Source organism: Elgaria multicarinata, chromosome 3 (assembly GCF_023053635.1).
Source record: "Elgaria multicarinata webbii isolate HBS135686 ecotype San Diego chromosome 3, rElgMul1.1.pri, whole genome shotgun sequence".
Taxonomy (NCBI): Eukaryota; Metazoa; Chordata; class Lepidosauria; order Squamata; family Anguidae; genus Elgaria; species Elgaria multicarinata.
The window spans coordinates 12,356,178-12,382,540 of record NC_086173.1 but is presented as its reverse complement, the minus strand read 5'-3'; the positions used below and the strand labels follow the sequence as shown (position 1 = coordinate 12,382,540).

Genomic DNA, 26,363 nt, shown 5'->3' with positions numbered 1-26,363 from the left:
TTGCTAATATTTGTGTATAATAAAATGCCCAGAAATGAAAACAATTCTGAAAAGAGGCAGGTAAAGTTTGAGTGCCAAGGTCAGATGCACTGATAGTCCTCACCTACTGTGCACCACAATAGCAGCCTTTGGCATTCCAGTTGTGCCAGAGGTGTAGATGTAGAACAGCCGATCTAGGAAGAGGACACAGAAGAGAGGCTTGAGTTACAGCATGGGTTCAGGACCTCAGGCCGGGAAGCCAAATCCAGCCCCCCATGGTTTCCCAGAAGACCATGTCCCCTTCCTGTGGCCACACCCCCTTTCCCTCAGCCACCAATTATTTGGCAGTTTCGTGGCTTTTCTGCCACTTTTCCTCCATTCCAAAAGGTAGAAATGCCTCTAATAAGGCTTAGTTACTGGCAGTACAAGCTCTAAGCGAAAGTATGCTGGCATTTTGGGGTGTTTGGCCCTGCCTTGTTTTGCCTTCATTCTCACCCACCACTGGAATCTCCCCCACAAGAGCTTCTGAAACTAGAATTCAGCCGTCATACTGAAAGAGGTTCTGCACCTCTGAGTTAGAGGTTCAGTTTCTTTTCCTTAGTTCTACCTGACTTGGCAACCTATCCATCTCACGTGCCTGCTCTGAAAGCACAGGACAAACTCATCAGCAAGGAGGCCTCTGTGCCAGCAAACCTCACTTGCAATAGCCAACACCCCATGTTGTCAGAGGCAGTTTTTCTCTTTGAAGCAAGCACAGGGCCCTAAGGATACAACGTTTCAATCTTCATTTCTTCCTGGAACTAAACCAGCTGACTGGCTGAGAAATCTTGTAACATGAATCTGGAAGAAAGGTCACACAAAACCTTTGCCTACAACAGAGTGCACCTCAAGGAAGGAAGAGGAGAGGAATTGCTGACATCCTACTGGGCCCTGAGGGCAAATCTGTGGTTCACCAGAGCATGTGTTTGCAAGGAAACATACCATCTAATCCCTTGGCTGGAACCTGAGCTGGAGGAGACTTCGATGCCTTAGCCAGAAGAACGTCCAAGTGTTTGGAATCTGGAGGAATGGATTCAAGTCTGAAGTCTCCAGAACAGAATTTGACCATATTTTTCCCCAGGACACCATTCACTTCAGATATTGCTGCAAACAAAAGATCAGTCTTCATCATAAAAAGTTCAAAACTGTAAACAACCAAGTTCACTGAGTTTTCAGAATCCCATTTTAAGGAGATGCCAAACCACAGCTGGCAGGTGTTTTGCTTATTCCAAAAATCAATATAACCCAAAATTTGTTTTACCTATCATATACATAATGAATATTCAAATTACACTAACTGTATGCAATGCAGGATCCAAGTAAGTCATGTTGTCTTCTCCAATGACTTCCCAACATAGTTCAATCTCTCACACATCAATCCCCTGGAAGCCTTTCCCTTTTTATAAGTTGTGTGTTCTCGCTGCCCACTCTCCACCACTGGAGCACACAACTCTCCCATTAATATTTATCTATCTATCTATGTATGAAAGCCTATCCACTGCAGCACAGCCACATGCACAGAAACTGTGTGGAGTCAGGATATTTTTATTTTATGAAAATATACTAATCCGCCTTTTACAAAGACGTCCTTCTAGGTGATTAATGATGAATATAATGGCTTCTTGTTTTAAAACCAGATAAACTCCATAAAACTAAGCATTCTAAAATGGCGTTTCATCTTTAGTTGAACAGAGATGGCAAGAGGCAAACCTCTGTCAGAAACAAGTTCTAAAGGCAGGGCACCACAACAGAAAAGGGTTGATGCCAGATCAGACATTCGTACACACACACACACACACACACACACACACACACACACACACACCACCTCATCTCAGATAGTGCAGGAATGTGCCAAATGTTCTCTAATGAGATCCTTCATACCTGGGCAGGTTTGTGTGGAAAAAGGCCATTGCTAAAGTATTTTATTTTTCTAGTGTTTTATAAATTTACTGTTTGTATTATTTTACTGTATTGTTTGGTTTTTTTATTGAAATAAAATAAAACCATTAACAGTATGTTGCACAGTGAATGCAGGCTGGAAGCTAACTATCCTCTCAGGAGTGGAGGTGGTTATTGATAAGAGCCACTTTACCACAGTTGCATTGCTTATCTTCAGCTGGGCATCTGAGGAAGCAAGCAGCTTTCAGGTTCTTCCTCCAGAGAAATTAATCACTTGTCACAACAATGGAGTTTTGCATCAAGAGCAACAGAAGAAGTATTTAAGGGGTCGCAACCCAAAAGTATAGGAATCCTACCTGCTGAAAGCTCTCCACCAAAGATTATGGCTTTTGCCCCTGAGGTTTTCACACAGTAAGTCAGTGAATCAAGACGCAAGTTGAAGTTGATGAGGGCTGCCTCAATGCCCACTTTGGCCATCCCTAGCCAGAAGCCCACAAACTCAGGCCGACTGTCCATAAAGATAGCAATCACATCACCAATGCGAAAGCCCTGCTCATAGAAGAAGTTAGCCACAGCGTTGGAGTATTCATCCAGACGCCGAAACGTCCATTTTTCATCAGTAGCTTCGTAGATCAAGGCCACTTTGTCCGGATGTCGGCGGACCACATCAGAGAATATCTTCGGGACATTGCTCTTCGCTTTCCGGTGATAGTACAAATTATATTTGACTTGTATAAGCACTGACAGACCCCTGCAAAGAAGATAGGAATATCTCAGTTTACTATAGCACAGAATGTAATGCTCCTGACTCCAATATGAAAGGCCACAATATATTATCTTGAACACATCCTGATCCTTCCAGGTATAGATTCTGATTTAATATATCTACTTGAATACAAGAGCTTCTTATATTGGTCCAGAACAACAGTCTCGAGATTACATCTACTCCATCCTAAAACTATTAAGATTCTCTATCTAGACAATCCAAGAAATTAGGTATAATCCTGTATAAATTAAGTACATTTACACAATTTTTCTTATTTCATACAATTTATTCTACAGTTTTACTTCCATTATTTTGCAGAATTTATTCAGGCTTCAGTTGTCCCTGGGGTGGGGCAAAGTGCTAGGCAAGGCACTACAGTCTAGCCCCAACTACTGAAATCCCTCTCAGGCTTCTGAAATTTCAGCAAATGTTGCACAGGTTTCAGCAATCTTCACAGTCATAAGGACTAGAAACTTATGTTTAAAAGGGGGAGCCTGGGGAATGCTGTGAGTTTTAGCTGGTGTGACGTGAAAAAGGGGTGCAACATTCTCTATAAACTCAGTATTAAGCCTGTAGCAGCCACTTGAAACAGCTGTCTACATTGGCTTCCTACCTGCAACTAGCCAATTACTAGCTGCCATGCACAAAATGTATTTCGTATTATTATTACATTTATACCCTACTTTTTTCCTTTCGCAAGAAACCCAAGACTGCTTTATGGGTCCCCTCCTCTCCATTTTATCCTCCACAACTCTGTGAGGTAGGTTAGGCTGAGAGTGAGCGACTGGTCTAAATTCACCCACTGAGCTTCGTGGCCAAGTGGGAACTAGAACCCAGATCTCCGGAGTCCCAGTCGAACACTCTAACCACTACATCACACTGGCTCAAAATTATATTTTCATGCCGTTACAAACTTCCACTGGTAAACACAGAAAAAAAACAACCCTCGTAAACAATAAACATTTAGCATGATCCCCTCCCATCTGTGGTTATGTGTATTTGATAAAGAGATAAATATAAATAGGCAATAAAGAAAAGCACATTCCAAATGTTCTTCACGCCGAAATGAATAAGGGCCACAGCTCAGTGAATACAATACATGGTTTGCATTCTGACAGTCCTAGGTTCAGTCTCTTGGAGAGCAGAGTTGGGAGACTCCTACCCAAAACCTTGTAGAACTGTCATCAGTCAGAGCAGACAAAAATGAGCTACATAAACCAATGATCTGACCTGGTCTAAGGCACTGAGAAGTGGAACATAGACATCAAACAACTAGTGAAAGTGAAAACAGTTAAAATTTGAGGAGCAAAGTTTCTTTCCAAGAGACATGGCAGAGCTCCCATGCACACCAGAGCCCAAATACTTCTCTTTTAAAAAGCAAGTATTGTGCCCACCTTCCTGAGGAAAATCAGTAAAACATAGCTTATGGTGGTACTTCTATGCCAGAATTACTGCATTTCAAAGAAAGATACATGTGTATAATCATCACGCGACATACTACAGAAAACATTGTTTGCCTGCCTGCGTTTTGTGCACATTTTGAGGAACATGGAAGGTGAATCAGAAAGGGGACAAAGGGGAGTGGAGAAAGGACAGAACACGCCAACTTAAATGCTGTATTTTTAGTCTTCGTTATATTTGGAACTAGGGAGGAACAAGCAAAATTAACCAATTCACAGAAAAGTCTACCTCATTGTCCTTCAGGATCTCTAAAGCCAACTCAAAGGTAACTGAAATTGCAATTGTATTTCAGGAATTAAGTGGACAAGATTTGGTGAAAACCACGACAATTTCAAGAGAGGACAATATATCAGAATTATTTAGTCTTCAGGAAAAAAAGACTGCAAGCAGCCCAGTCCTAGGAATGTTTACTCAGGAGTAAAGCCCACCAAATTCAAATAAGTGTACATAGGATTACAGCCGAAGTCGTGCTTACTCAGAAGTTAATCCCACAGTGTTCAGTGGGGTTTACTGTCTAGAAAGCCTCTTTAGGACTGCTGACTTAAAATTTTGACTTTGGGTCTGTACTAGTCCCTGAAGTCAGTTTGATCTGCAACAATCTGGAGCTGGGAAGTATCACAACAGTTCTACAGATATTAACAATTCAACATATAAAGAATTGTTTAGATAAAACTCAAGCGAGGACAATTGATCTTTCTGCTTTTTAAATGATCTAGAAGAATTTAAATTTAATGGACAATACTAGTCAAGTTCAATATGGAGCATCCTGTTTTAGAGAAAGCTCATAAAAATATCACAGCAACAAGACAACAAGCAGCTGTGGTCCACTTAACACATTGCATTTCCCCAAGTTTAGGGAAATAGCAGAAAACTTCATTTTGCTGTAGATCAAAGAGGAGTTTGGAAGATTCCCCAGAAGATTAAACCTCTGATACAGATGAATGTCCTCTTAAAACCCACAATCCCTCTTGACTGTGAGTGTCCAAAGCAGAAGCCTTGGGGGACTGGGGGAAGAGAAACTGGTTTAGTAATAGGCTGTTGGCATTTTGCCAAACAAGGCTGGCCTGTCACAGTGACCCTACCCGAAGCTCTGCCAGAAAAGGAACAGAAGAGCCTTTTCAAGCATTAGCTGCACTTTCCATATTCTTAAGAGGGCTTTATTCTTTGCTGTTATTTCTCACTTGCCAAGCAATTGGGAGGAAGTAGAGATCCAGAGGGCACTGACAGCCACTATAAGAAGTGAAGCAGTCTTTGTGAGTGCAGCAGCCCTAAATCCTTTGGCAACAAAGAAACCTCAAGGATGCAGGTACCAATTTCAATTACAGAGCAAGGGACACATGAGAGTGTTAGAGCTTCCTCACACATTTCACATCTTCAAACCAGAGCGCTCAACTGTGTAGGAAAGAGCAAGAAGCCCATAAATACACATCTATACACAGATTTCATACTATTTCCTATGCATAAATTATTCAAAGTGGAAATGTGGAATTGGCTTTAGTATACTTTTGCCCCTTACACTTTTTTTTTAATTTGCTGTAGCATACAAGTGAGGTTTCTCTCCTTTTATTTTCGCAACAATCCTATGTGATAGACTGAGCCAAGAACTAGCAGCTGGCACAAGGTTATCCCGTGAGCTTCATGGCTGAGCCGTAATCTGAACCAAAGGTCGCCTTAGTATTTCACATTATGTGTGGTTGCAGAATTCTTACCCTCCACCTCCCAACACCTGCAAGAAGCTGAGGGGAGAATTAGTATTGGTGTTGGCAATGCTTAAGTTCCCCTGCATATTTTCCCATTCCAGAAGATAAGCAGTTTGGGAATGATGATTTTGAGCAGATAAATGGCTGGCAGGGAAAGATTAAGCAGCCTGCCCCCAACACCACTAGTGGCGCCGACACTGTACTGTTTTCGTCGCCAGCTGAAGACCTTTTTATTCTCTGAGTTACACTTCATTTTAACTTAAATTTAAATTTTACTGTTTTAACTCTGTATTTTAATCTTATATCAATTTTGCTGCGTGGTTTTATCCTGGTTGTGCTTTTTATACTGTATTTTGTAATTGTGCTTTTGGCTTGTTGGTTGTTTTGTTGTGGTTTTAATTTTTGTGAACCGCCCAGAGAGCTTTGGCTATTGGTCGGTATAAAAATGTAATAAATAAATAAAATAAAATAAATAAATAAATACTCTCTTCCAGGTTCCAGCCTCCTGTGTGTATTTTTCCTTCACAAAAATATTAGGAAAAAGAATCACTACAACATATAGTTCAGGTTAAGCCTGCCCTTTAACTACCCCTATCTGACTAACTGAGAATGGAATTTTATCACTAATACATTGTCTGCCTTTAACTATAAATTTCAGCATTAACAGTGTTGAGACTTGTGGCAGAGGGGGTGGGGGCTGTCTCTTTTTAGATGTGTATGGACATTAGGGTACTTTATTTCTGAAGCAATCTTGCAAATGCTTCACAGGCTGTTCCTTACATTTCATAATAACAGCATTTCCTTTAGCATAGATGAACCACCCAAATCAGCCATGTCATCAGATAAACTGAAGAATTGGTTCACCTACCTTATATGTACATAAGATTTAATAAACAGAACAAGTTCTAGAACATTATATCTTTACTTCCGTTGTAATTAGCAGCCGCAGCAAAACCAATTTACTACATGTCAGACCAAATTCATTTAGGTGTAGCTTAACAATTCCACACTTGGACAGGGGTCGGGGAGAAAGAGCTAAAGTATATATCATTTTAGGAGAGTTGTTATCAGTGCTCTTTGACCGGGCAGAGTTCACAGTCTAAGTCCTATTAAATTCCCTTGCACAGATGTATCATTTGTGGCAGAGAGCTTCAGCTACTGGAGGGTATAAAAATGTAATAAATAAATAAAATAATAGCTATTATATATGGAAACAAACCAGCATATTATGGCATAAGAGGAAGTTATACTTACAGGAGATCTCGCAAGGCTGTCTTAAAGATGATCCGGAGAAAAGTCCAGCCACCACTGCCAATATAAATGCCCAGAGCAGCTGCAATACTCCAGGGCCAGGACAAACCCAAAAACCGCATGAGGCCAAATGAGCCAAGTGAAGCGGTGCAAACTCCAATCGTGCGCATTCTGAAAAAAGAGATAGTATTAACTACTAGGAGTATTTAACATTTGTTTTCCACCAAGAACGTATTAAGTGTGTTATACAAATGCTGATCTCAAGGGTGCTGTGTTCACTGGCCATACAAAACGGGTAGGACAATGGTGAAGGTAGCACAGGTGAGTTGCTAAAGATAGTGGAGGGCTAGGATTATTAGAGGCAGAAGTTGCACAAATACCAAGACATATCTGGAAAGACTTTCCAGGAAAAGCTAGGCTATCACATTGCAGTCTGATTGTAGCTGCCACTAAAGACCATCTGGAAGCTTCAGCTGATGCATTTTGTGCCACTTCCTGAAAGGCGAAATTACAGGTATATTACAACAATGGTCCACTGTCTTCCAGGTAAAATTCAAGGTGCTGGATTTAACTAAGAAATCTTGTAGCCACTTGTTGTTGTTTATTCGTTCAGTCGTTTCCGACTCTTCGTGACTTCATGGACCAGCCCACGCCAGAGCTTTCTGTCGGCCGTTGCCACCCCTAGCTCCCCCAAGGTCAAGTCTGTCACCTCCAGAATATCATCCATCCATCTTGCCCTCGGTCGGCCCCTCTTTCTTTTGCCTTCCACTTTCCCTAGCATCAGCCTCTTCTCCAGGGTATCCTGTCTTCTCATTATGTGGCCAAAGTACTTCAGTTTTGCCTTTAATACCATTCCCTCAAGTGAGCAGTCTGGCTTTATTTCCTGGAGTATGGACTGGTTTGATCTTCTTGCAGTCCAAGGCACTCTCAGCATTTTCCTCCAACACCACAGTTCAAAATCATCTATCTTCCTTCGCTCAGCTTTCCTTATGGTCCAGCTCTCGCAGCCATAGGTTACTACGGGAAATACCATTGCTTTAACTATGCAGACCTTTGTTGTCAGTGTGGTGTCTCTGCTCTTAACTATTTTATCAAGATTTATCATTGCTCTCCTCCCAAGAAGTAAACATCTTCTGATTTCCTGGCTGCAGTCAGCGTCTGCAGTAATCTTTGCGCCCAGAAATACAAAGTCTGTCACTGCCTCCACGTTTTCTCCCTCTATTTGCCAGCTATCAATCAAGCTGGTTGCCATAATCTTGGGTTTTTTGAGGTTTAACTGCAACCCAGCTTTTGCACTTTCTTCTTTCACCTTTGTCATAAGGCTCCTCAGCTCCTCCTCGCTTTCAGCCATCAAAGTGGTGTCATCTGCATATCTGAGATTAATGTTTCTTCCTGCGAGTTTAACTCCAGCCTTGGATTCGTCAAGCCCAGCACGTCGCATGATGTGTTCTGCATACAAGTTGAATAGGTAAGGTGAGAGTATGCAACCCTGCCGTACTCCTTTCCCAATCTTAAACCAGTCCGTTGTTCCGTGGTCTGTTCTTACCGTTGCTACTTGGTCGTTATACAGATTCCTCAGGAGGCAGACAAGATGACTTGGTATCCCTATACCACCAAGAACTTGCCACAGTTTGTTATGATCCACACAGTCAAAGGCTTTAGAATAGTCAATAAAACAGAAATAATGTTTTTCTGGAACTCCCTGGCTTTCTCCATTAACCAGTGGATATTGGCAATTTGGTCTCTAGTTCCTCTGCCTTTTCTAAACCCAGCTTGTACATCTGGCAATTCTTGCTCCATGAATTGCTGGAGTCTACCTTGCAGGATCTTGAGCATTACCTTGCTGGCATGTGAAATAAGTGCCACTGTCCGATAGTTTGAACACTCTTTACAGTTTCCCTTTTTGACCCTGCTGCCTCCTATCGTGAACGCTCAGATTGACCAAGAAGACCAATTGATAATACCATCGCTGTGTACACCATATTCTGACACAAAGGATATGCACATAGGAATTGCCAAGGAGTGCCCATTAATTGTGGAGAACCACCAAAGCTCAAGCTCGAGGATCTTTCTAAGTTATAAGACAGATTTCTTCTGGTGAAAGCTAAACTAGATAAGGTGAGGATTTTAGCTTATACTGGATATACTTCAATCAATTTTCACTCTAACATCCTTACCTATATCAAGCCTTCAAGATTTGAGGAAGCACACATTTAAATAATGAATACTTAAGGGAATTGAAATAGAGGCAAGTTAGTTAATGATTAGAAAGGAGCAATTTGTTCCAAAAACAGGGAACAGCATGGTAGTAGGCATAAAGGCAGGAGTGGCAGAAGGGAATAAAAGGAAATCAGTGTGATTTTTGTCTGAAAGCAATAAGCTGCAACTTTTCAGCAATCTAGTTTTATGTGTTGCAGACAATGGTCAAAAGCCTAACAAACATTTTCAAGCATTTTAATGATCACTTAGCAAAAATCCATCTATACTGAATTCTTAAAAATCCAATTTAAAATAAAGTTTAAAAAAGCAATAAAGACTGATCTATTCTGGCAGGCCTCTCCAGTGAAATTTTAGAATGTTTTAAGGATGTTTTAAAGATGTTTTAATCATGTGTGGTATGTATTTAATCACTTGTCAACGTGTATTTTATATCATGTTTTTATACTGTTTGTTTTATACTTTGAATGGTTTTAGTTTTTGTGAACCGCCCAGGGAGCTTCGGCTATTGGGCAATATAGAAATGCAATAAAATAAATAAATCTAATTATTTTTAAATCATCAGTTATCTTTCCTGCTTCAGCCTCAATGCAACTCACTAGCAGAGAAGGTAGGTAAACAGCAGCACTACTTACAGATGAGATAATGGATCTTCTAACAAAGTCAACTGTGATCAAAGTGCTGATTTTGTCATTTAAAGCCCTAAAAAGGCCTGGGCCCAGGGTACTTGTGAAGGAATGCCTCCCTGACTCCCCCAATCTACAAGTGCGCACATATTCTGAGATTAGGCAGGTAAACCACAGCCATGAGTCTTCACACTTTTAGCTCCTTGAGGAACAGCTTGTCAGGCCACTGTCTGAAGGCTTACTTACAACACAAAAGTATAGACGGATGTCTTCCTCAAAGTGAGCCCTACTGATTTCAATGGGGCTTATTCCCAAGTAAATGTGTTTCAGATTATGGTGTAAGACGTTTTTATTTAGACAAGACTAAGACCCGATTTCGATGTCACGGTAACAATTCTTGAGTTGTTTAACCCAGAATTTGCTGGGGATGAGCAGAGTGCGCAAGCCATTTCTGATTTCAATTAACAACCCAGGAAGACCCTGTTCCTTGATTGTTTTGTGATATCTGAACATGCAAACATGCAAACTCAATTAAACAACCCAGAGTTAACCCAACAATTGGTGCTGGCTCTCAGTTGTCTGATCACTTCCACTGAGCTAAACAACCAGAGAACACTCCAACTGTGTTTTTTATTGTGATTCCTGAACACAGAACTCTGGGTTTTGTGGGAGAGGCAACCCAGAATTATAACCCTGGATAGCTGTGACACATGAACCAGATCATTGCCAAGATTTGCTTTAACCAGAAGTTTGTGTGAAACAGCACTGTAAACCTGCTCCTCACAATTTTTTCAAACTCTGGGTTGTCTCTCCTTAAAAAACCCAGAGTTCCGCATTAAGATATCAAGACTTAACTTAAATTTAAATTTTGCTGTTTTAACTCTGTATTTTAATCTTATATCAACTTTGCTGTGTGGTTTTATCCTGGTTGCGCTTTTTATACTGTATTTCGTAATTGTGTTTTAACCTGTTGGGTGTTTTACTGTGGTTTTAATTTTTGTGAACCGCCCAGAGAGCTTCGGCTATTGGGCGGTATAAAAATGTAATAAATAAAATAAATAAATAAATAAATAAGACAAACAATCCAGAGACAGAGTGCTCACTTATGACTAACCAGGGTTGTCATGATGTGCAAACCATGCAAATGTGTGTTCTTGAATTAACTCCCAATATATCTGACATGCTGCATCAATGTAGCTGAAATATTTGCCTGAGACCAGATTTACAGTAAAGATCAAAAAAGTTAAGTTGTTACTTACAATTTTGTTGAAAAGCAATAAGCAAGATATATTAAATACAGATATTTGGATTTCATTCTTTAGTAGCTTCTGTTATTGTTCTAAAGCCAGCAAGACTAACACCTTATATAATAAGTGGCACTCTGGTTAAAATAATTTGATAACTTGGACAAAGAATACCACAAAAATCTCAGCTTCCATTGTATATTCTTAAAAAGACGTTTCTATTCCTCAAAACTGTTGGGGAGGGGGGAATGATATTAAGAACATTTGCACACAAGACTGTGAAAACAGAGGATACTAGGCAAACTTCCATTAGTCAGGAAATAAGATTTCATACAACCTCTTCTGACTTCTTCTATAGTCACTATGTCCTGCACCCACCAATGATCTAATATTAAATTCCACTTCTTCTCTGACACACCAGTTCTTGCTAAAAATAAAATAAAACTTCGATCATGTAAGCAAAAAAACTATACAGGTTTTACTAGGTTTATGCAATTCATTCTACAAATATCAACATTTCAGGTGAAGATCTAAGATTACATCTGCTTTCTTGTTCCCCTGTTCCTGCAGAAAGCTGTCACCATCTTTAAGAAACACACTAGAAATTAAGCAGTGACTGGTGCATCCACTAATGGCAGTGTGAAGAAGGCAGGTCATCCATCACTGAAGCAGATAATGTGTAACGTTTTCTGGCCACATCTTTCAGTTACACACATACACATGCACACGCTACATTGAGTGCATTGTTAAATGCTTCTACGAAAGGAATAAATTGGCTTGGCCTTCTGGACTAGTGGGAAACCTCCTGAGCTTCTCTTAAGACTAAACCCCTGCCGGGGAATGGGAACAACTTCTTGATTTTCCTACAGTTCCAAAGCAGTCTTATTAGAAGAGGCGAAGAGAGAGGTGTCATCCTTACCAAGAGATAAACTGATCACTGCATCTTTTTCCCCCTGCAGCTTGGGTGACTGGAGCTCTTTCACACCAAAAAGGTGGGAAGAACATTAATCTCCAACTACTCTTGCTTGGTGGTTGGCAGCAACCTGCTTGAAATTGCTTCTCCTCCTCCTCCCTATGGAGATATGGGGACTCCCAAATAGATGCCTTGGAGGATACCCCTACTTACAATTCAATATTACCTCTTTGTGAGCCTTCAGTTTTGAAGATGATCCCCTAAAGCGTAAAGGGGATGGAGCAGGACTAGAACAGGGTCAGGATGACAGTATGTTAGGATGCAACAACCTCTATGTAAGACATGTCTGGAACTCTATCTCTCCCTATTGTGACTTTCCAACAAGCCTCAAATCAAATCAGCTCAGAGACACCAGATTTAATGCACTACTTGATAGTTATTGTTTGCTTAAACTGAGGCAACAAAGAACTTTCAGCATTGGGAAACTTCTTTCTCTGAGGAAGGGCTGTAACTAAGTAGCAGAGCTGCTGAGCATGCAGAGTGTCCCAAATTAATTCCCTTGCATCTCCAGGTAGGGCTGGGAACATACTCTTGTCCAAAACCCTGAATAACTGCTGCCCAGTCAGTGCAAGCAATATCAAAGGCATGACTTAGTAGAAGGCAGCTTCCTAGGTTTGGGAAGTTCATAATGGCAGGTTTCCTTCCCACCTATCGAGGTAAGGAGAAAGTTTCCAGTTTGTTTCTCAAAAGCTGTCAGGTAAAGCTGAAGACATAAATAGAGCTTGTCAGGAGTCCCGACCTTTCACCGACCTCAACTGTGAAGAAAGCAGGTAAGAGAACTGGAAGATGGAAGACTGTTCCAAACTATATTCTAAAGCTAATTTGCGTACACCCTGCCTGCTAGAGCAAGGAGGAGGAGTAATCCCACTCCAGGAGATCCTCCTCCACTGATGAGGTGCCGGACGACTGGAGGAGGGCTAACGTTGTCCCTATCTTCAAAAAGGGCAGAAAGGAGGAACCTGGGAACTACAGACCAGTCAGTCTGACATCCATCCCTGGGAAAATTCTGGAGCAGATTATAAAGAAGTCAATCTGTAAACACCTTGAAATCAATGCAGTGATTACTAGAAGCCAACATGGATTTGTCAGGAACAAATCCTGTCAGACTAATTTGATCTCATTTTTTGATAGAATAACCTCCCTTGTGGATTGTGGGAATGCTGTGGACGTCATATATCTTGACTTCAGCAAAGCTTTTGACAAAGTACCACATGACATTCTGATTAACAAACTAGCTAAAAGTGGGCTAGATGGAACAACTATTAGGTGGATCCACAGTTGGCTACAGAATCGGACTCAAAGAGTACTTATCAATGGAACCTTCTCAAACTGGGGAGAGGCAACGAGTGGGGTGCCGCAGGGCTCAGTCCTGGGCCCAGTGCACTTCAACATTTTTATTAATGATTTGGACGAGGAGGTGCAGGGAACGCTGATCAAATTTGCAGATGACACAAAATTGGGTGGGATAGCTAATACCCTGGAAGACAGAAACAAACTTCAAAGTGATCTTGATAGGCTGGAGTGCTGGGCTGAAAACAACAGAATGAAATTTAATAGGGATAAATGCCAAGTTCTACATTTAGGGAATAGAAACCAAAGGCACAGTTACAAGATGGGGGACACTTGGCTCAGCAATACTACAAACGAGAAAGATCTTAGAATTGTTGTAGATCACAAGCTGAATATGAGCCAACAGTGCGATATGGCTGCAAGAAAGGCCAATGCTATTTTGGGCTGCATTAATAGAAGTATAGCTTCCAAATCACATGAGGTACTGGTTGCTCTCTATTCGGCCCTGGTTAGGCTTTTTATACTGTATTTCGTAATTGTGTTTTAACCTGTTGGGTGTTTTACTGTGGTTTTAATTTTTGTGAACCGCCCAGAGAGCTTCGGCTATTGGGCGGTATAAAAATGTAATAAATAAAATAAATAAATAAATAAATAAATAAATAAGACAAACAATCCAGAGACAGAGTGTCTCTGAGTAGGAGCCTGCTGACTTATGACTAACCAGGGTTGTCATGATGTGCAAACCATGCAAATGTGTGTTCTTGAATTAACTCCCAATATATCTGACATGCTGCATCAATGTAGCTGAAATATTTGCCTGAGACCAGATTTACAGTAAAGATCAAAAAAGTTAAGTTGTTACTTACAATTTTGTTGAAAAGCAATAAGCAAGATATATTAAATACAGATATTTGGATTTCATTCTTTAGTAGCTTCTGTTATTGTTCTAAAGCCAGCAAGACGGAGGACACTTGGGGGACACTTGGCTCAGCAATACTACAAACGAGAAAGATCTTGGAATTGTTGTAGATCACAAGCTGAATATGAGCCAACAGTGCGATATGGCTGCAAGAAAGGCCAATGCTATTTTGGGCTGCATTAATAGAAGTATAGCTTCCAAATCACGTGAGGTACTGGTTGCTCTCTATTCAGCCCTGGTTAGGCTTTTTATACTGTATTTCGTAATTGTGTTTTAACCTGTTGGGTGTTTTACTGTGGTTTTAATTTTTGTGAACCGCCCAGAGAGCTTCGGCTATTGGGCGGTATAAAAATGTAATAAATAGGCCTCATCTAGAGTATTGCGTCCAGTTCTGGGCTCCACAATTCAAGAAGGATGCAGACAAGCTGGTTCAGAAGAGGGCAACCAGGATGATCAGAGGTCTAGAAACAAAGCCCTATGAAGAGAGACTGAAAGAACTGGGCATGTTTAGCCTGGAGAAGAGAAGATTGAGGGGAGACATGATAGCACTCTTCAAATACTTAAAAGGTTGTCACACAGAGGAGGGCCAGGATTTCTTCTTGATCCTCCCAGAGTGCAGGACACGGAATAACGGGCTCAAGTTAAAGGAAGCCAGATTCCAGCTGGACATCAGGAAAAACTTCCTGACGGTTAGAGCAGTGCGACGGTGGAATCAGTTACCTAGGGAGGTTGTGGGCTCTCCCACACTAGAGGCATTCAAGAGGCAGCTGGACAACCATCTGTCAGGGATGCTTTAGGGTGGATTCCTGCATTGAGCAGGGGGTTGGACTCGATGGCCTTGTAGGCCCCTTCCAACTCTGCTATTCTATGATATGATTCTATGATGGAGAGTAAGTCCTCATGGTAAATCCAGTGTTCCTTTTCCCGGATTTATGTCATTTATTTTAGAGCCAAATTCTGGGCTTCCTTGGCACAGAATTGCAGTATATTAGTGCAGTGTACCTGCAGCTCTATATTCAGTCAGCATTGTGCTTTCTACTGTAGCTAGCCACTACTTCATGAAATGTATAAGTCAACACAATGTAGAAGCTAGAGTGTTAGACTTGGACCAGGAAGACCCAAAATCAAATTCCTGCTCAGCTATGAAGCCAACAGTGGTCTTATTTACCTATTTATTAACATTTATATACAGCCTTATCTGCTAAAAAGCCATCAAGGCAGTGTATACAACAATTTAAAACAATCTTGGGCTTAACCTACCACATTGGGGGTTGTTACATGGAAAAATGTTAGTGAATTCCTATGTACATCATCCTGAGTAACTTGAAGTAAGGGCAGGATACAAATATGCCATAGGCTTATTGTGGTCAAGAATTCTCAAATACATATCCTCTATTCACCTTGGTTGGTAGCCCAAATATTCTTTATTATTATGCCTCAACTTGCCAATCCACGATTGGCCCTTATTATACTGGAAGTCTGACAACACTAGCTTTTGTATTTTGTATGGCAACTGGTCAGACACAGAAATTGAAAGAAAGTATTTCATTCCAAGTGCACATGCTTCAGTTCCAGTGCCAGCTTTTAAAGTACCGAAAAATAAAATTATGAATGCTGTGTGAAGAGTGGATGCATAAATACCAGAACTCACAGACAACCAATGTGATGTACTAGAAACAGGTTCAGCACAGACAAAATAGAGCACTTTTTTATACAATGCACAGGAGAGCAAGGGAAGCAGGCAAAGACAACATTATAGACTGCTCCAGCTAAGCTAGACTTATCTCTTTTCCCACATGGCTGTTTACCACCAACTGTCCTATGGGAAGTTTCCCGAGTTATGTTGTGGTAGTGTCACACTGTGATTTCATTATTGTATTTTTATTGCATTTTACTTGTAAACTGCCTTGGAAGATTTGTATCCATAAAAGGCAGGATATAAATGGCCATAACATCATCTTACAGAAGTCACTGCCACAGGCTTGTTGCTTGAAGTTGCTTGGAATTCTTGAACTTTTGTGGGTATGAGGATATCAGCTGTGAGGCGAGTCACTGAGCTAGTTGGGAGTGGGAACAGCAGCTACACAGCTCCATATATGCGGAGTTTGTTTGATTTTAATGGACCCCAGAATAGCTATTTTTATAAGAATAGTGTTGTTTTTATGCTTTTTATGTTTTTAAACTTTGTATATTTGTTTTTAATGTTTACTGTTTTTACCTTTTGTAAACTGCTCAGAGAGCTTCGGCTATGGGGCGGTATATAAATGCAATAAATAAATAAATAAGTACCAGCTCCAGGGAACTTGCAACCCAGGGGAAGCAAACATGAGCAGGAAGCCAGCATTTTTACCTTGGGGTTTTTCTGGAGAAGTCCAGGAAAGTGGCAGCAATATCAACACAGAACCAAGCAACATGGCTACCTAGAAAGCTTGAATGACAAGTTTTGTGCTATGTTTGCTTTCCTGCAGGAAGATGTAGAAAATGAGACCTGCATCAAGGGTAAGCTAGTGTACCTGCTGGAAGAAAAGGTACAAGACTTTGAGGCACATCTATCCATGCTTTGGCTAACCAAGGAATATAAAGAATTTCTTGGTAGAACACAAGAAGTGCTTCTGGGAGAACAATAGGAAGCAACTTTTTTTAAGCAGCAAGAAGAAAAATAGATGTAGGAGGGGGCACTTGGAAGAATGTCATATACTGGAACCATGTAACCAAGATGGATTTTGTGTTTTTAGAGCTGTGCAACCAATTCCAGGGCCTCTCCATAGATAATGATTCTATACCACTGGAACAGGAACAGCTACCTCAGGGAACAAAGGAGGATTCAAAGGCCTCTGTGGGTGGAAGGAATCCTGCAGCTGCCTTGAGGAAGAGATGTGTGGTGAAAATTGATGACTCCCAATGGAGAGAGACAGAGGTATTGGTATGCTGTCCTGATATGTCATTGTGGGAGGTGTTGTCTCCTAGTGCACATATCCAGGGAGTGAAGGAAAACTTGACAAGACTCATCAAGTCCACTGACCAGCATCCTTTCCTGCTGATTCATATAAGAACAAATGCTGCTGCCAAACACAGCTCTGAATGTATTTTAAGTGACTATGAAGCTATGGGTAGGAAGCTGAAAGGCCCAGTTGGTGTTTCCATCACTCCAGCCTAGGAAGAGAGAGAAGAATATTGGAAGTGAATGACAGGCTAAGCAGATGGTTTAGTCGGGAAAGATTTGGATCCTTGGACCATGTTCTATGATGAAGGACTTCTGGCAAGAGATGGATTATATCGCATGAGGACTAGGAAGAATGTGTTTGGCAGGAGTCTCACAAGCCTAGGCAAGAGGGCTTTAAACTAAATCCTGCAGGGGAGGGCAATGAAATCCTACATGACATTATGATGCCACAAATGGAGGACAGGAGCACTGGAGAAAATGGAACAGTACAGATAACCACTAATATGCAAAACAACAGTAAGAGCAGTCTAGTTATACAATTCATGGTTTCCACAGAGTGTGGGAAATAGACAGAATGAACTTGAAATCTTAACACAGGAAGGCAAATATGATTTAATAGGCATTACTGAAATCTAGAGGGATGAGTCTAGGGATTGGAATGTAGGGATGGAAGGGTATAACTTCTTCAAACAAGAAAAGGTAGGAGAAATAACAGCAGCATAATAAAGGGTGTTTACACCTGCAAGGAAATCCATGAATCTGAACGTGGACGATTGGTTGAGAGCATTTGGGTTAAAAAAAAAAGGGAGGGGAAAATAATTGCAATGCCATTGTGAGAGTCTGCTACTAGCCTTCCAAGGTCCGATTACCCATTTTTCAAAGAGGAGAGACGTAATAGTAATGGGAAATATCAATTACCCTAATATCTGTTGGAAGGTTAAATACATTCCTCGCTTGCCTTGCTGACAATTTCATCCTAGAGAAGGTTGGAGAAAAGACAAGAGGATCAGGTATCCTAGACCTGATCCTCACCAAACAGGAAAGAACTGGTTGATGACGTGAAAGTAGCGGGGACCCTCGGTGGAAGTCACCACATCATCTTGGGATTCATGATACAGAGGAAGAGGAAAGCTGAGTGTAGTCAGACATTCACCTTGGACTTTAGGAAAGCTGACTTCAACAAGTTTAAAGAAATACTGGGTGGGATTCCATGGCTAGAAATACTCAAGAAGGGAGTTCAAGATGGGGGGTGAGTTTCTTAAAAGTGCAATAATTAAAGCACAACCACGAACAAGAAAGGTGGGATACATAAAAATGGAAGGAGGGGCAGACCACTGAGGACAAGTACAAATGAGTAGCCAAAGCTTTAGGAGGAGTGTTGGAAGAGCTAAAACTCAAAATGAGCTTAAGCTTGTGAGGCATATTAAAAATAACAAAAAAGGGATATTTTGGCTAAATTTGTTGCAAGAAAAAGAAGGAAGTGGTAATTCTGCTGCAGGGGGAAGATGCAAAATGTTAGTGAGCAATGGGCAGCAGGTGGAACTACTCAACTTTTACTCTGTCCACATCATTTACCACAAGGGGAACTATGCACAAATAATTGATGAAGGGAGGAGTTGCAGCCCAAAATAGATAAAGAAGTGATATGGGAGCACCTTGCCACTCTAAATGAAGGCCTCCTAAGTTGAATCCTAGGATGCTAAAGGAACTTTCAGGTATAATCTCAGGACCTCTACTTAACATTCTTGGAGAAAAGGTGACACAAAACTGGAGCCAGTTAAATGTCCTCATTTTCAAAATGTGCACAGGAAGGATTCAGAAAACTACACACTGGTCAGCCTGACGTAGATACTTGGAATCTTTCTAGGACAAATCACTGAACATGTGAGCCTCAAAAGAAGAAGAAAAAGACTTTGATCACAAAAAGCCAGCATCAGTTTGTCAAGAACAAGTAATAAACTAACCTTTAGACTAACCTTATCTCCTTTATTTTATTTAATCTATCCAATTTAATTAATTTATATTTCACTTGACTATATGTAAAAAGCCATTTCAAAGTAGTTCACAACATAAAAACATTAAAAAACAGAAAATATAAGACATCTCAGTTAAAAACATTTTTTAAAAAATTTAAACCCCCTATTAAAACATTTAGTATCAGGAAACTAATCATCAACCAGCTGGGAAGCACAATTTTGAGAGTTACTAGGCTGGTAAATCAGAGGAATGCTGTGGACATAGTATATCTTGATTTCAGAAAGTCTTTTTGACAAGGTCACTTATTATATTCTTACTGGCAAAAAAGGGCTAGATGATGGAACCATTAGATGGATTCACAGCTTGCTAGTGGGAAACAACCCTCCATTAACCTTACAAAAGCCCATGGGTTATTGAGAACTTGATTGAGAACTGGGCCAAAACGTATAAAATGAATTTCAACAGAGATAAATGTTAACGGGAACTGGCCAATGTCATCATATTATGCTAGTACTTTTCCAACTGCACTGGCTGCCACTTCATTTCCCATCCCTATTTAAAGTGCTGCTATTAACATTCAAAACCCTAAATAGATTAGAGCCAGGTTATCAAAAGGATCGTCTCCTCCCATATGTATCTGCCCAGAGCCTAAGATCATCTTCAGTAGTCCTTTTATGGGAGCCCTTGAGAAGGAAGTGAGGTAGGTGGCTACCAGAAGGAGGGCCTTTTCTGCTGTGGCTCCCCGTTTGTGGAATAAGCTCCCCAGAGATGCATCTACATTGTGCTTTTTCTGGCTTCAGGTGAAGACTTTTATCTTCCTAGGCATTTTAGTCTTTTAATTCCATTGTTTTAAATCTGTTATTGTAATTTAAATCTCTGCATTACTGCTAGGTTTTACTTTGGTTTGTACATATATATTGTAGTTTTAAGATTTTACCATTTATATTGTAGTTTATGATGTATTTTGTGGTCTTAATTGTTATGAACAGCCCAGAAAGTTTTGGCTATTGGGTGGGAAAGAAATGAAATAACTAAACAAATGAATATGTGATTTGACGGCAGTATATGTAGAAAGGATCTACAGCAAGGGCAGGCAACATGGTGCTCTCAAGGTACTTTGGACTATGTCTCATCAACTCTAGCCAGCATGAGTTGTAGTGCAAAACATCCGGAGGTGCTATTTTGCTACCTCTGATCTAGAGGTTTTAGCAGATTACAAGCCATGTGATGCAGTAGCTAAAAAGGCCAATACAATTCTTGCAATAGAAATACAGTGTCCAGATCACAAGAAGTCATAGTTCTGCTCTATTCTATCCTGGGCACAATTTAGGAAGGATATTGATGAACTGAAATATGCCCAGAGGAGACCAACAAAGGGGGCCAGAACCAAGTCTTATGAGAAAAATGTTGAAAGAGTTGGGGATGTTTAGCCTGGAGAACATACAACTCAGAGATGGTATGATAGTCATCTTCACAAACATGATGGAGAAAATAAAAAAAATCTGGTGAAAATTACAATAAAGAGGATTTTGACTAAACATTACTTTGAATTGTCTTAATTCTGTAAACCGCTCAGAGTTTCAGCTATTGAGCAGTATAGAAATGCAATAAATAAATAAAACATTAGGAAGAACTTCTTGAAGGTACGAGCTGGTTGACAGTGGAACATGCTGCTTTGAAAAATGATGGACTCTCCTTCGTTGGAGGATTTTAAGCAGAAGCTCTCATGGATGTTTTAGTATTGGATTTCGTGCATTTGCAAGGGAGTTGGACTAGACGACACTTCCACTGCTACATCTCTAAAATGCAGTGATAACCACTATGCTTAGATGGCCTTTTAATACATATTAGACAAATTCATGGAATATAGTTCTTCAGTGGTTACTAGACATGATAACAACATGGAGCTTCACTATTCAGAGGCAGTATACCTCTGAATACCAGATAATGGGATCAGGGAGAACTGTTGCCTTCATGCCCTACTTGTAAGCTTCCCATAAGTATCTGTGTGACCAATATGGGAAACAGAATGCTGGACCAGACGGACCAACAAGGTTCTTATTACATTCTTAAGAAAACCTTAAAGAAGTTCTAAAGGCATCTAGGATTTTTCCAGTTTGGTCATCAATAAACCCAGAATCAAGTTGATGTCCATATTCCCATACATGCATATTTCTGCCAGAAAATACATCTACAACAGAACTGAAGACAATCCAATGTATCATTGCCACTTTTTGTTACCATACTTTAAAAAGGTGGTGAATGGGAGTAATAGGCCTCAAGATAGCAACGCACAAAACAATATACAACAAAGAGTTCAGAATTTATGACATATGAGGAAAGGTTGGAAGAACTGGGTTTATTTAGCTTAGAGAAAAGACAGAACTAGTACATGATATCAGTTTGCAAATATCTAGACTGCAATAAAGATGACATGGAGCTGTTTACCCAAGTCACATGGGAAAAACAAGAATCAAGTTTAGGCACAGCAGATTTAGACAGGATAATAGGAAATGCTTTTGAAACATAAACAGGCAATAGAATAGGTTACGTAGCAGAGTTGTGGAAACATACCCTTAAGGTTTTTAAAAAGGAGATGAACATCTACCAGAGACAAAGGAGCCCCTGCCAATACTGTGGATAGCCCCCAAAGTTCTAATATTATTCCAGCCCTAAACTGGCACCAGCCTATCCCTTCTGATGTATCACAAGAAGTGTGAGCAAAAAGGCCTTTTCCATTTTAAAAAGCCTGACCTATGTGTGTGTGTGTGTATATCTATCTATCTATATATCTATATATATCACAATATGGTAAAATAATACATGGAATTTAAATTCTCACTGTTCAGGGAGTTTCCACCCTCAGTGCTATCAACCTGGTAAGCTACTGCACTTTTCAAAACCTGACTTGTTTGAGTTATCTGGCAGATGGCAAGGAATGGTCAGGAAAAATGAGCAACAGGTTCTCAGGATGCAAATGAGTGATTTTCATGAAGCCTGACGCGTTTCGGCCTGTACTTTATTCAAAAGCCTTCCTGAGGGGGTTATTAGAAGATAGTGTCTACAGAATTTCCTCTAGCAAGATCTGTCTCCTGTGGTAATCTATGGTGTGCCAAAAACCCCAGCATGCCAAAATATTTTCCTGCTGTAAGAGTTAAAGCTATCAGCCTCTCACCAAACCATGTTCCAACAGATCCCTTCCCCTGGGACTTCCACTCCCAAAATTGTATGCTATCCCATCCCAAAGCAGTAGCTGCAGAACACACTTTTCCTTTCAAAGGAAAAGATTGTATGAAATCGACCAACAAGCCCTCTTTATTACCAACTGACCTGAAAAAAGCTTCAGCCTAGACTGCTCCTGTGACTAAATATAACAGCAACAAGACATCTGATTTCATCATGTTGATAAGGTCTTTCAAGAAATAGCGGTTGGTAATGGATGAGATTAAAAGAAAATGCTTAGCTTGCCCTTGCACTTTTAACTGCACCCCAAAGCAAGTGATACTGTCCATGGTATGAAAATAAGAATTTATCACCAGCTAAAGCCACGTTGCTATTAAGAACATAAGAGCTGTGATAGATCAGACCAAGGGTCCATCTAGTCTAGTCCATACAATGGCCAGCTAGCTGTTTACCAGAAATCCACAAACAGGACACGGGTACAACAACACCCTAACACCCATGTTTCCCAGCAACTGGTATAAATAGGCATACTGCCTCAGATACCACAGGTGGCACATAGCCATCAGGATTAGTAGCCATTGACAGCCTTCTCCTCCAGGAATTTATCCAACTCCCTTTTAAAGCCATCCAAATTAGTGACCATCACTACATCTTGCGGTAGTGAATTCCATAGTTTAACTATGTGGTGCGTGAAGAAGTATTTCCTCTTACCTGTCCTCAATTTCCCACCAACCAGCTTCATGGGATGGCCCTGGGTTCTAGTATTACGAGAGGAGAAAAATGTCTCCCTATCCACATTCTCCAGACCAGGCATAATTTTGTACACCTCCATCATGTCCCCCCTTACCTTCCTTTTTTCTAAGCTAAACAGTCCCAGCTTATGTAACCTTCCCTCAGAGGGGACATGCTCCAGCCCCTTGATCATTTTAGTTGCCCTTTTCTGTAGTGCTGTTAAAAGGAACAGTTCCAGTGGCTGCTTGAGAAGTTGGCAATATCATGCAGACTTTCCACAAAACCACCCAAAAGTTACCCAAGTGATTCTCACGACTGAATGCGACTCCCACGTGCTCCCTCCCCGCAAAGACCTGCCATCCTCATCACACCACGCCAATCAATCCTCCACTCCGCCAGTACCTATCTACCCCTTCTTCCCACCCCTTCGGCGCCAGCCAGCTTCCACTACCAACAGAAAACCCCAGTTCAAAGTCCATATAATCCCCCTAAGAAAGGCTCTCTCAAAAGCCTCACCAAAAAACAGCCAAGCGTTTTGTGGCACCGTAAAGACTAATAACACATACATTCGGGCACACAGTCCACTCGCGCGTGATGATGTGGGCACAGCGTCCACGAAGGCTTGCGCCCGAATAAATGGGTCAGTCTTTAAGGGGCCACGAGACGCTCCGCTGTTTTTAGCGCCACACCGCCTCACGCGCCTACGGCAACACCTCACAAAGCGACTTTCCCTCAATCCCGTTCAGCTCCGTTACCAGGGCGATGCCGCCACTGCTCCCCCACGTCCTTCCCCTCACGTTGCCAGGGCGATGCCTCAGCTTCTCCTCTTCCCCACCTCACCGCCCACCCGGCCGCCCCCGCTTTGCCAGGCCGGCGCCGCTTACTCCTCCTTTCTCCGCCTGCCCTCCGGGTAACACCCCAGTTCCGTACCTCACGCTTCCAACCCTCAAGCTCCTGCGCCTTCTTCACCTTCAGCCAGGCTCTCCTACCGCCGCTTCAGAAAGCGCCTCCCTCGGCTCACGAGGGAGAGGCGGAGCGCGAGAAGGAAGCGCCGCCTCAAACTACAGAGCCGCGGCGAAGGCTACAACGGGGGGGGGGGGGGAATGTGAGGCCAAGGCATAGAGAGGACAAGGGACAGAAGGGCGCACGGCGGAGCATAGAGAGCGCGGCACAAGTTTGAGGCCTCTTCGGAAAGTGTGTGTGGCGGGGGGGGGGGGGGGGCGTGCAATGTCGGACCGTCACAACACGCCACGCCCCCTCCCTTTCCTTCTCCCGCCTCCTGGGAGTGCGAAGTTGGCTGGCCTTGACAACAGGCCCCGCCCCCGCCTTCCCTCCTTCTCGCCGCCACAATCCAGAATCGTGCGATCTTGCTCATGACGAGAGTTTTATCAATTACTGTATTTCTTCGATTCTAAGACGCGCTTTTCCCCCCATATAAACATCTCTAAAAACGGGGTGTGTTTTAGAATCAAAGCTTTTTTTCTCTTGGTGGTACTAAAATTGGTGTGCGTCTTACAATCGATGGCGTCTTACAATCGAAGAAATACGGTAGCATGGTTATGAATTCAAATGTATAGCTGCCACAGTTGTAGAAATCTGTGATCCCTTAAATATCTGCCTCCTGCCCTTTTCTTTTACAAAAAAATATTGGGCCTGTTCAGACAACACTAAGCCATGGTTAGGTGTTTTGCAGTAAATGGTTAGTAAGCGTGTTTAAACTGTGGTTATGTAGCCACCATGGTTAAGAACGGATCATACAACATGCTAAGTCATGGTTCACACAACACACTAAGCCATAATGTTTAGCTCCAAATGCTTAACCACCGTGGTTTAACGTGTTGTCTGAATAGGGTCAATATTTTAGTTCTGTAATGTAATTTGTAGAGCTTCAAACTAACCTACGGAGCTGAAAAGCATCAGAACAGGCTCAAGTTAAAAAGTTCTTGTAGGGCTTCTGCAGAACTGGCATAAAATGGCAAACTTCTATCTGGGTTTATTTAGAAGTAAGGCCCGCTGAGTTCAATGGGGCTTGTTAAGGTTAAGTGTGCATACGACTGCAGCCAAAATCTTAGCCTTTTGATTTGTATGTGTTTAGAATGGGTAGGCAACTCTTGGGTCTGTGGGCACATTCGGCAATTTGAGAACTGTTCCTGGTGCCAGATGAACAACTTCTTTTTCCAGGCGTTTTAAGGCTTTCAGTTATATTTTGAAATGTGTTTTTAGAAATTTACTCTGCTGCTGTCTTTTAAAGTTCCATTACACTGGGAGTTAACACGCTCCCTACCTTCACTGTTTTCGTTCCTCAGTTACTTCCTCTTTTCAAAAGAGGAAGTACACAACAAGCACAAGGCCCATTGAGTCCACTGCTCTAATGTCACTGCTCCTGCACACAGCAGGAGAGAGCAGCAATTCCAAGTTTAAAAAAACATCAGACTTAATGAGGGTGTTTCTTTTTTGTCATGCAAGGAAGACCAGAAGGGGCGGAAGGCGTGCAGGAGGCAGACAACATCATGGGAGGGACCTGAGCAAACTCCTTGAGTGCCCAATAACGAGCATGCAATAAAACGCTCGTCAGATGGAGCTTTTACTCTGGTTTTATACTGTTTTAAACTTTTAAAGTGTGATACTTTATCATATTGTATTTTGGGGTTTCAATTTCATTGAAACCTTTCCCCCCACCCCCACCCCCTTCCCCCTCGGGAGCTTTGGCTATTGGGTGGCATAAAAATGGAGTAAATACAATTTTGATGTTAAGCAAGGGATTGGACAGGAGAAAGTTAATGGTCAAACCTGCTGGCCAAGTAGATAAACTACAAGACATATGTTGCCATGGGGTATGTTAGCCAATGGAACAAGATAATTCATCCCATAGATAAGATCATAGAAAACGTGTTTGGGTGTTAAGACTGAACAGGATACGCTTTGCGTGAGTAGCAACAGAGGGCCGCATATGTTGACCCCCATCCCATACGTCCCAGCGCATGCTGCCCCTGCCCCCTCAGTTCCAGCCTTGCCATGTTGAGGGGCAAAGTCTGAGGAGTTCTACTCGTGTTCACTTGAACACGAGTAGAACTCTCTGTGCCAGCACATCGCCACTCTGCGTGGGTGTTCTACTCATGTTCCAGCGAGCACAAGTTCAACTCCCCTTCAGCCCTTGCCT

At 41.6% G+C, this 26,363-nt stretch overlaps 1 protein-coding gene across 1 annotated transcript in view; it reads right to left on the bottom strand.

Moving 5' to 3' along the window:
- The window catches only part of SLC27A1 (solute carrier family 27 member 1), a 40,078-nt gene extending 15,867 nt beyond the window's left edge, over nucleotides 1-24,211 (bottom strand). The window contains exons 1-5 of the mRNA XM_063119302.1: nucleotides 24,134-24,211; nucleotides 7,102-7,269; nucleotides 2,277-2,671; nucleotides 961-1,122; nucleotides 104-173 (exon numbers count right to left, since the gene is read on the bottom strand). Coding sequence (XP_062975372.1) covers nucleotides 104-173; nucleotides 961-1,122; nucleotides 2,277-2,671; nucleotides 7,102-7,268 — 794 coding nt within the window. The 5' untranslated portion in view covers nucleotide 7,269; nucleotides 24,134-24,211. The remainder of the gene's footprint in view (nucleotides 1-103; nucleotides 174-960; nucleotides 1,123-2,276; nucleotides 2,672-7,101; nucleotides 7,270-24,133) is intronic.
- Between the last annotated feature and the right edge of the window lie 2,152 nt (nucleotides 24,212-26,363).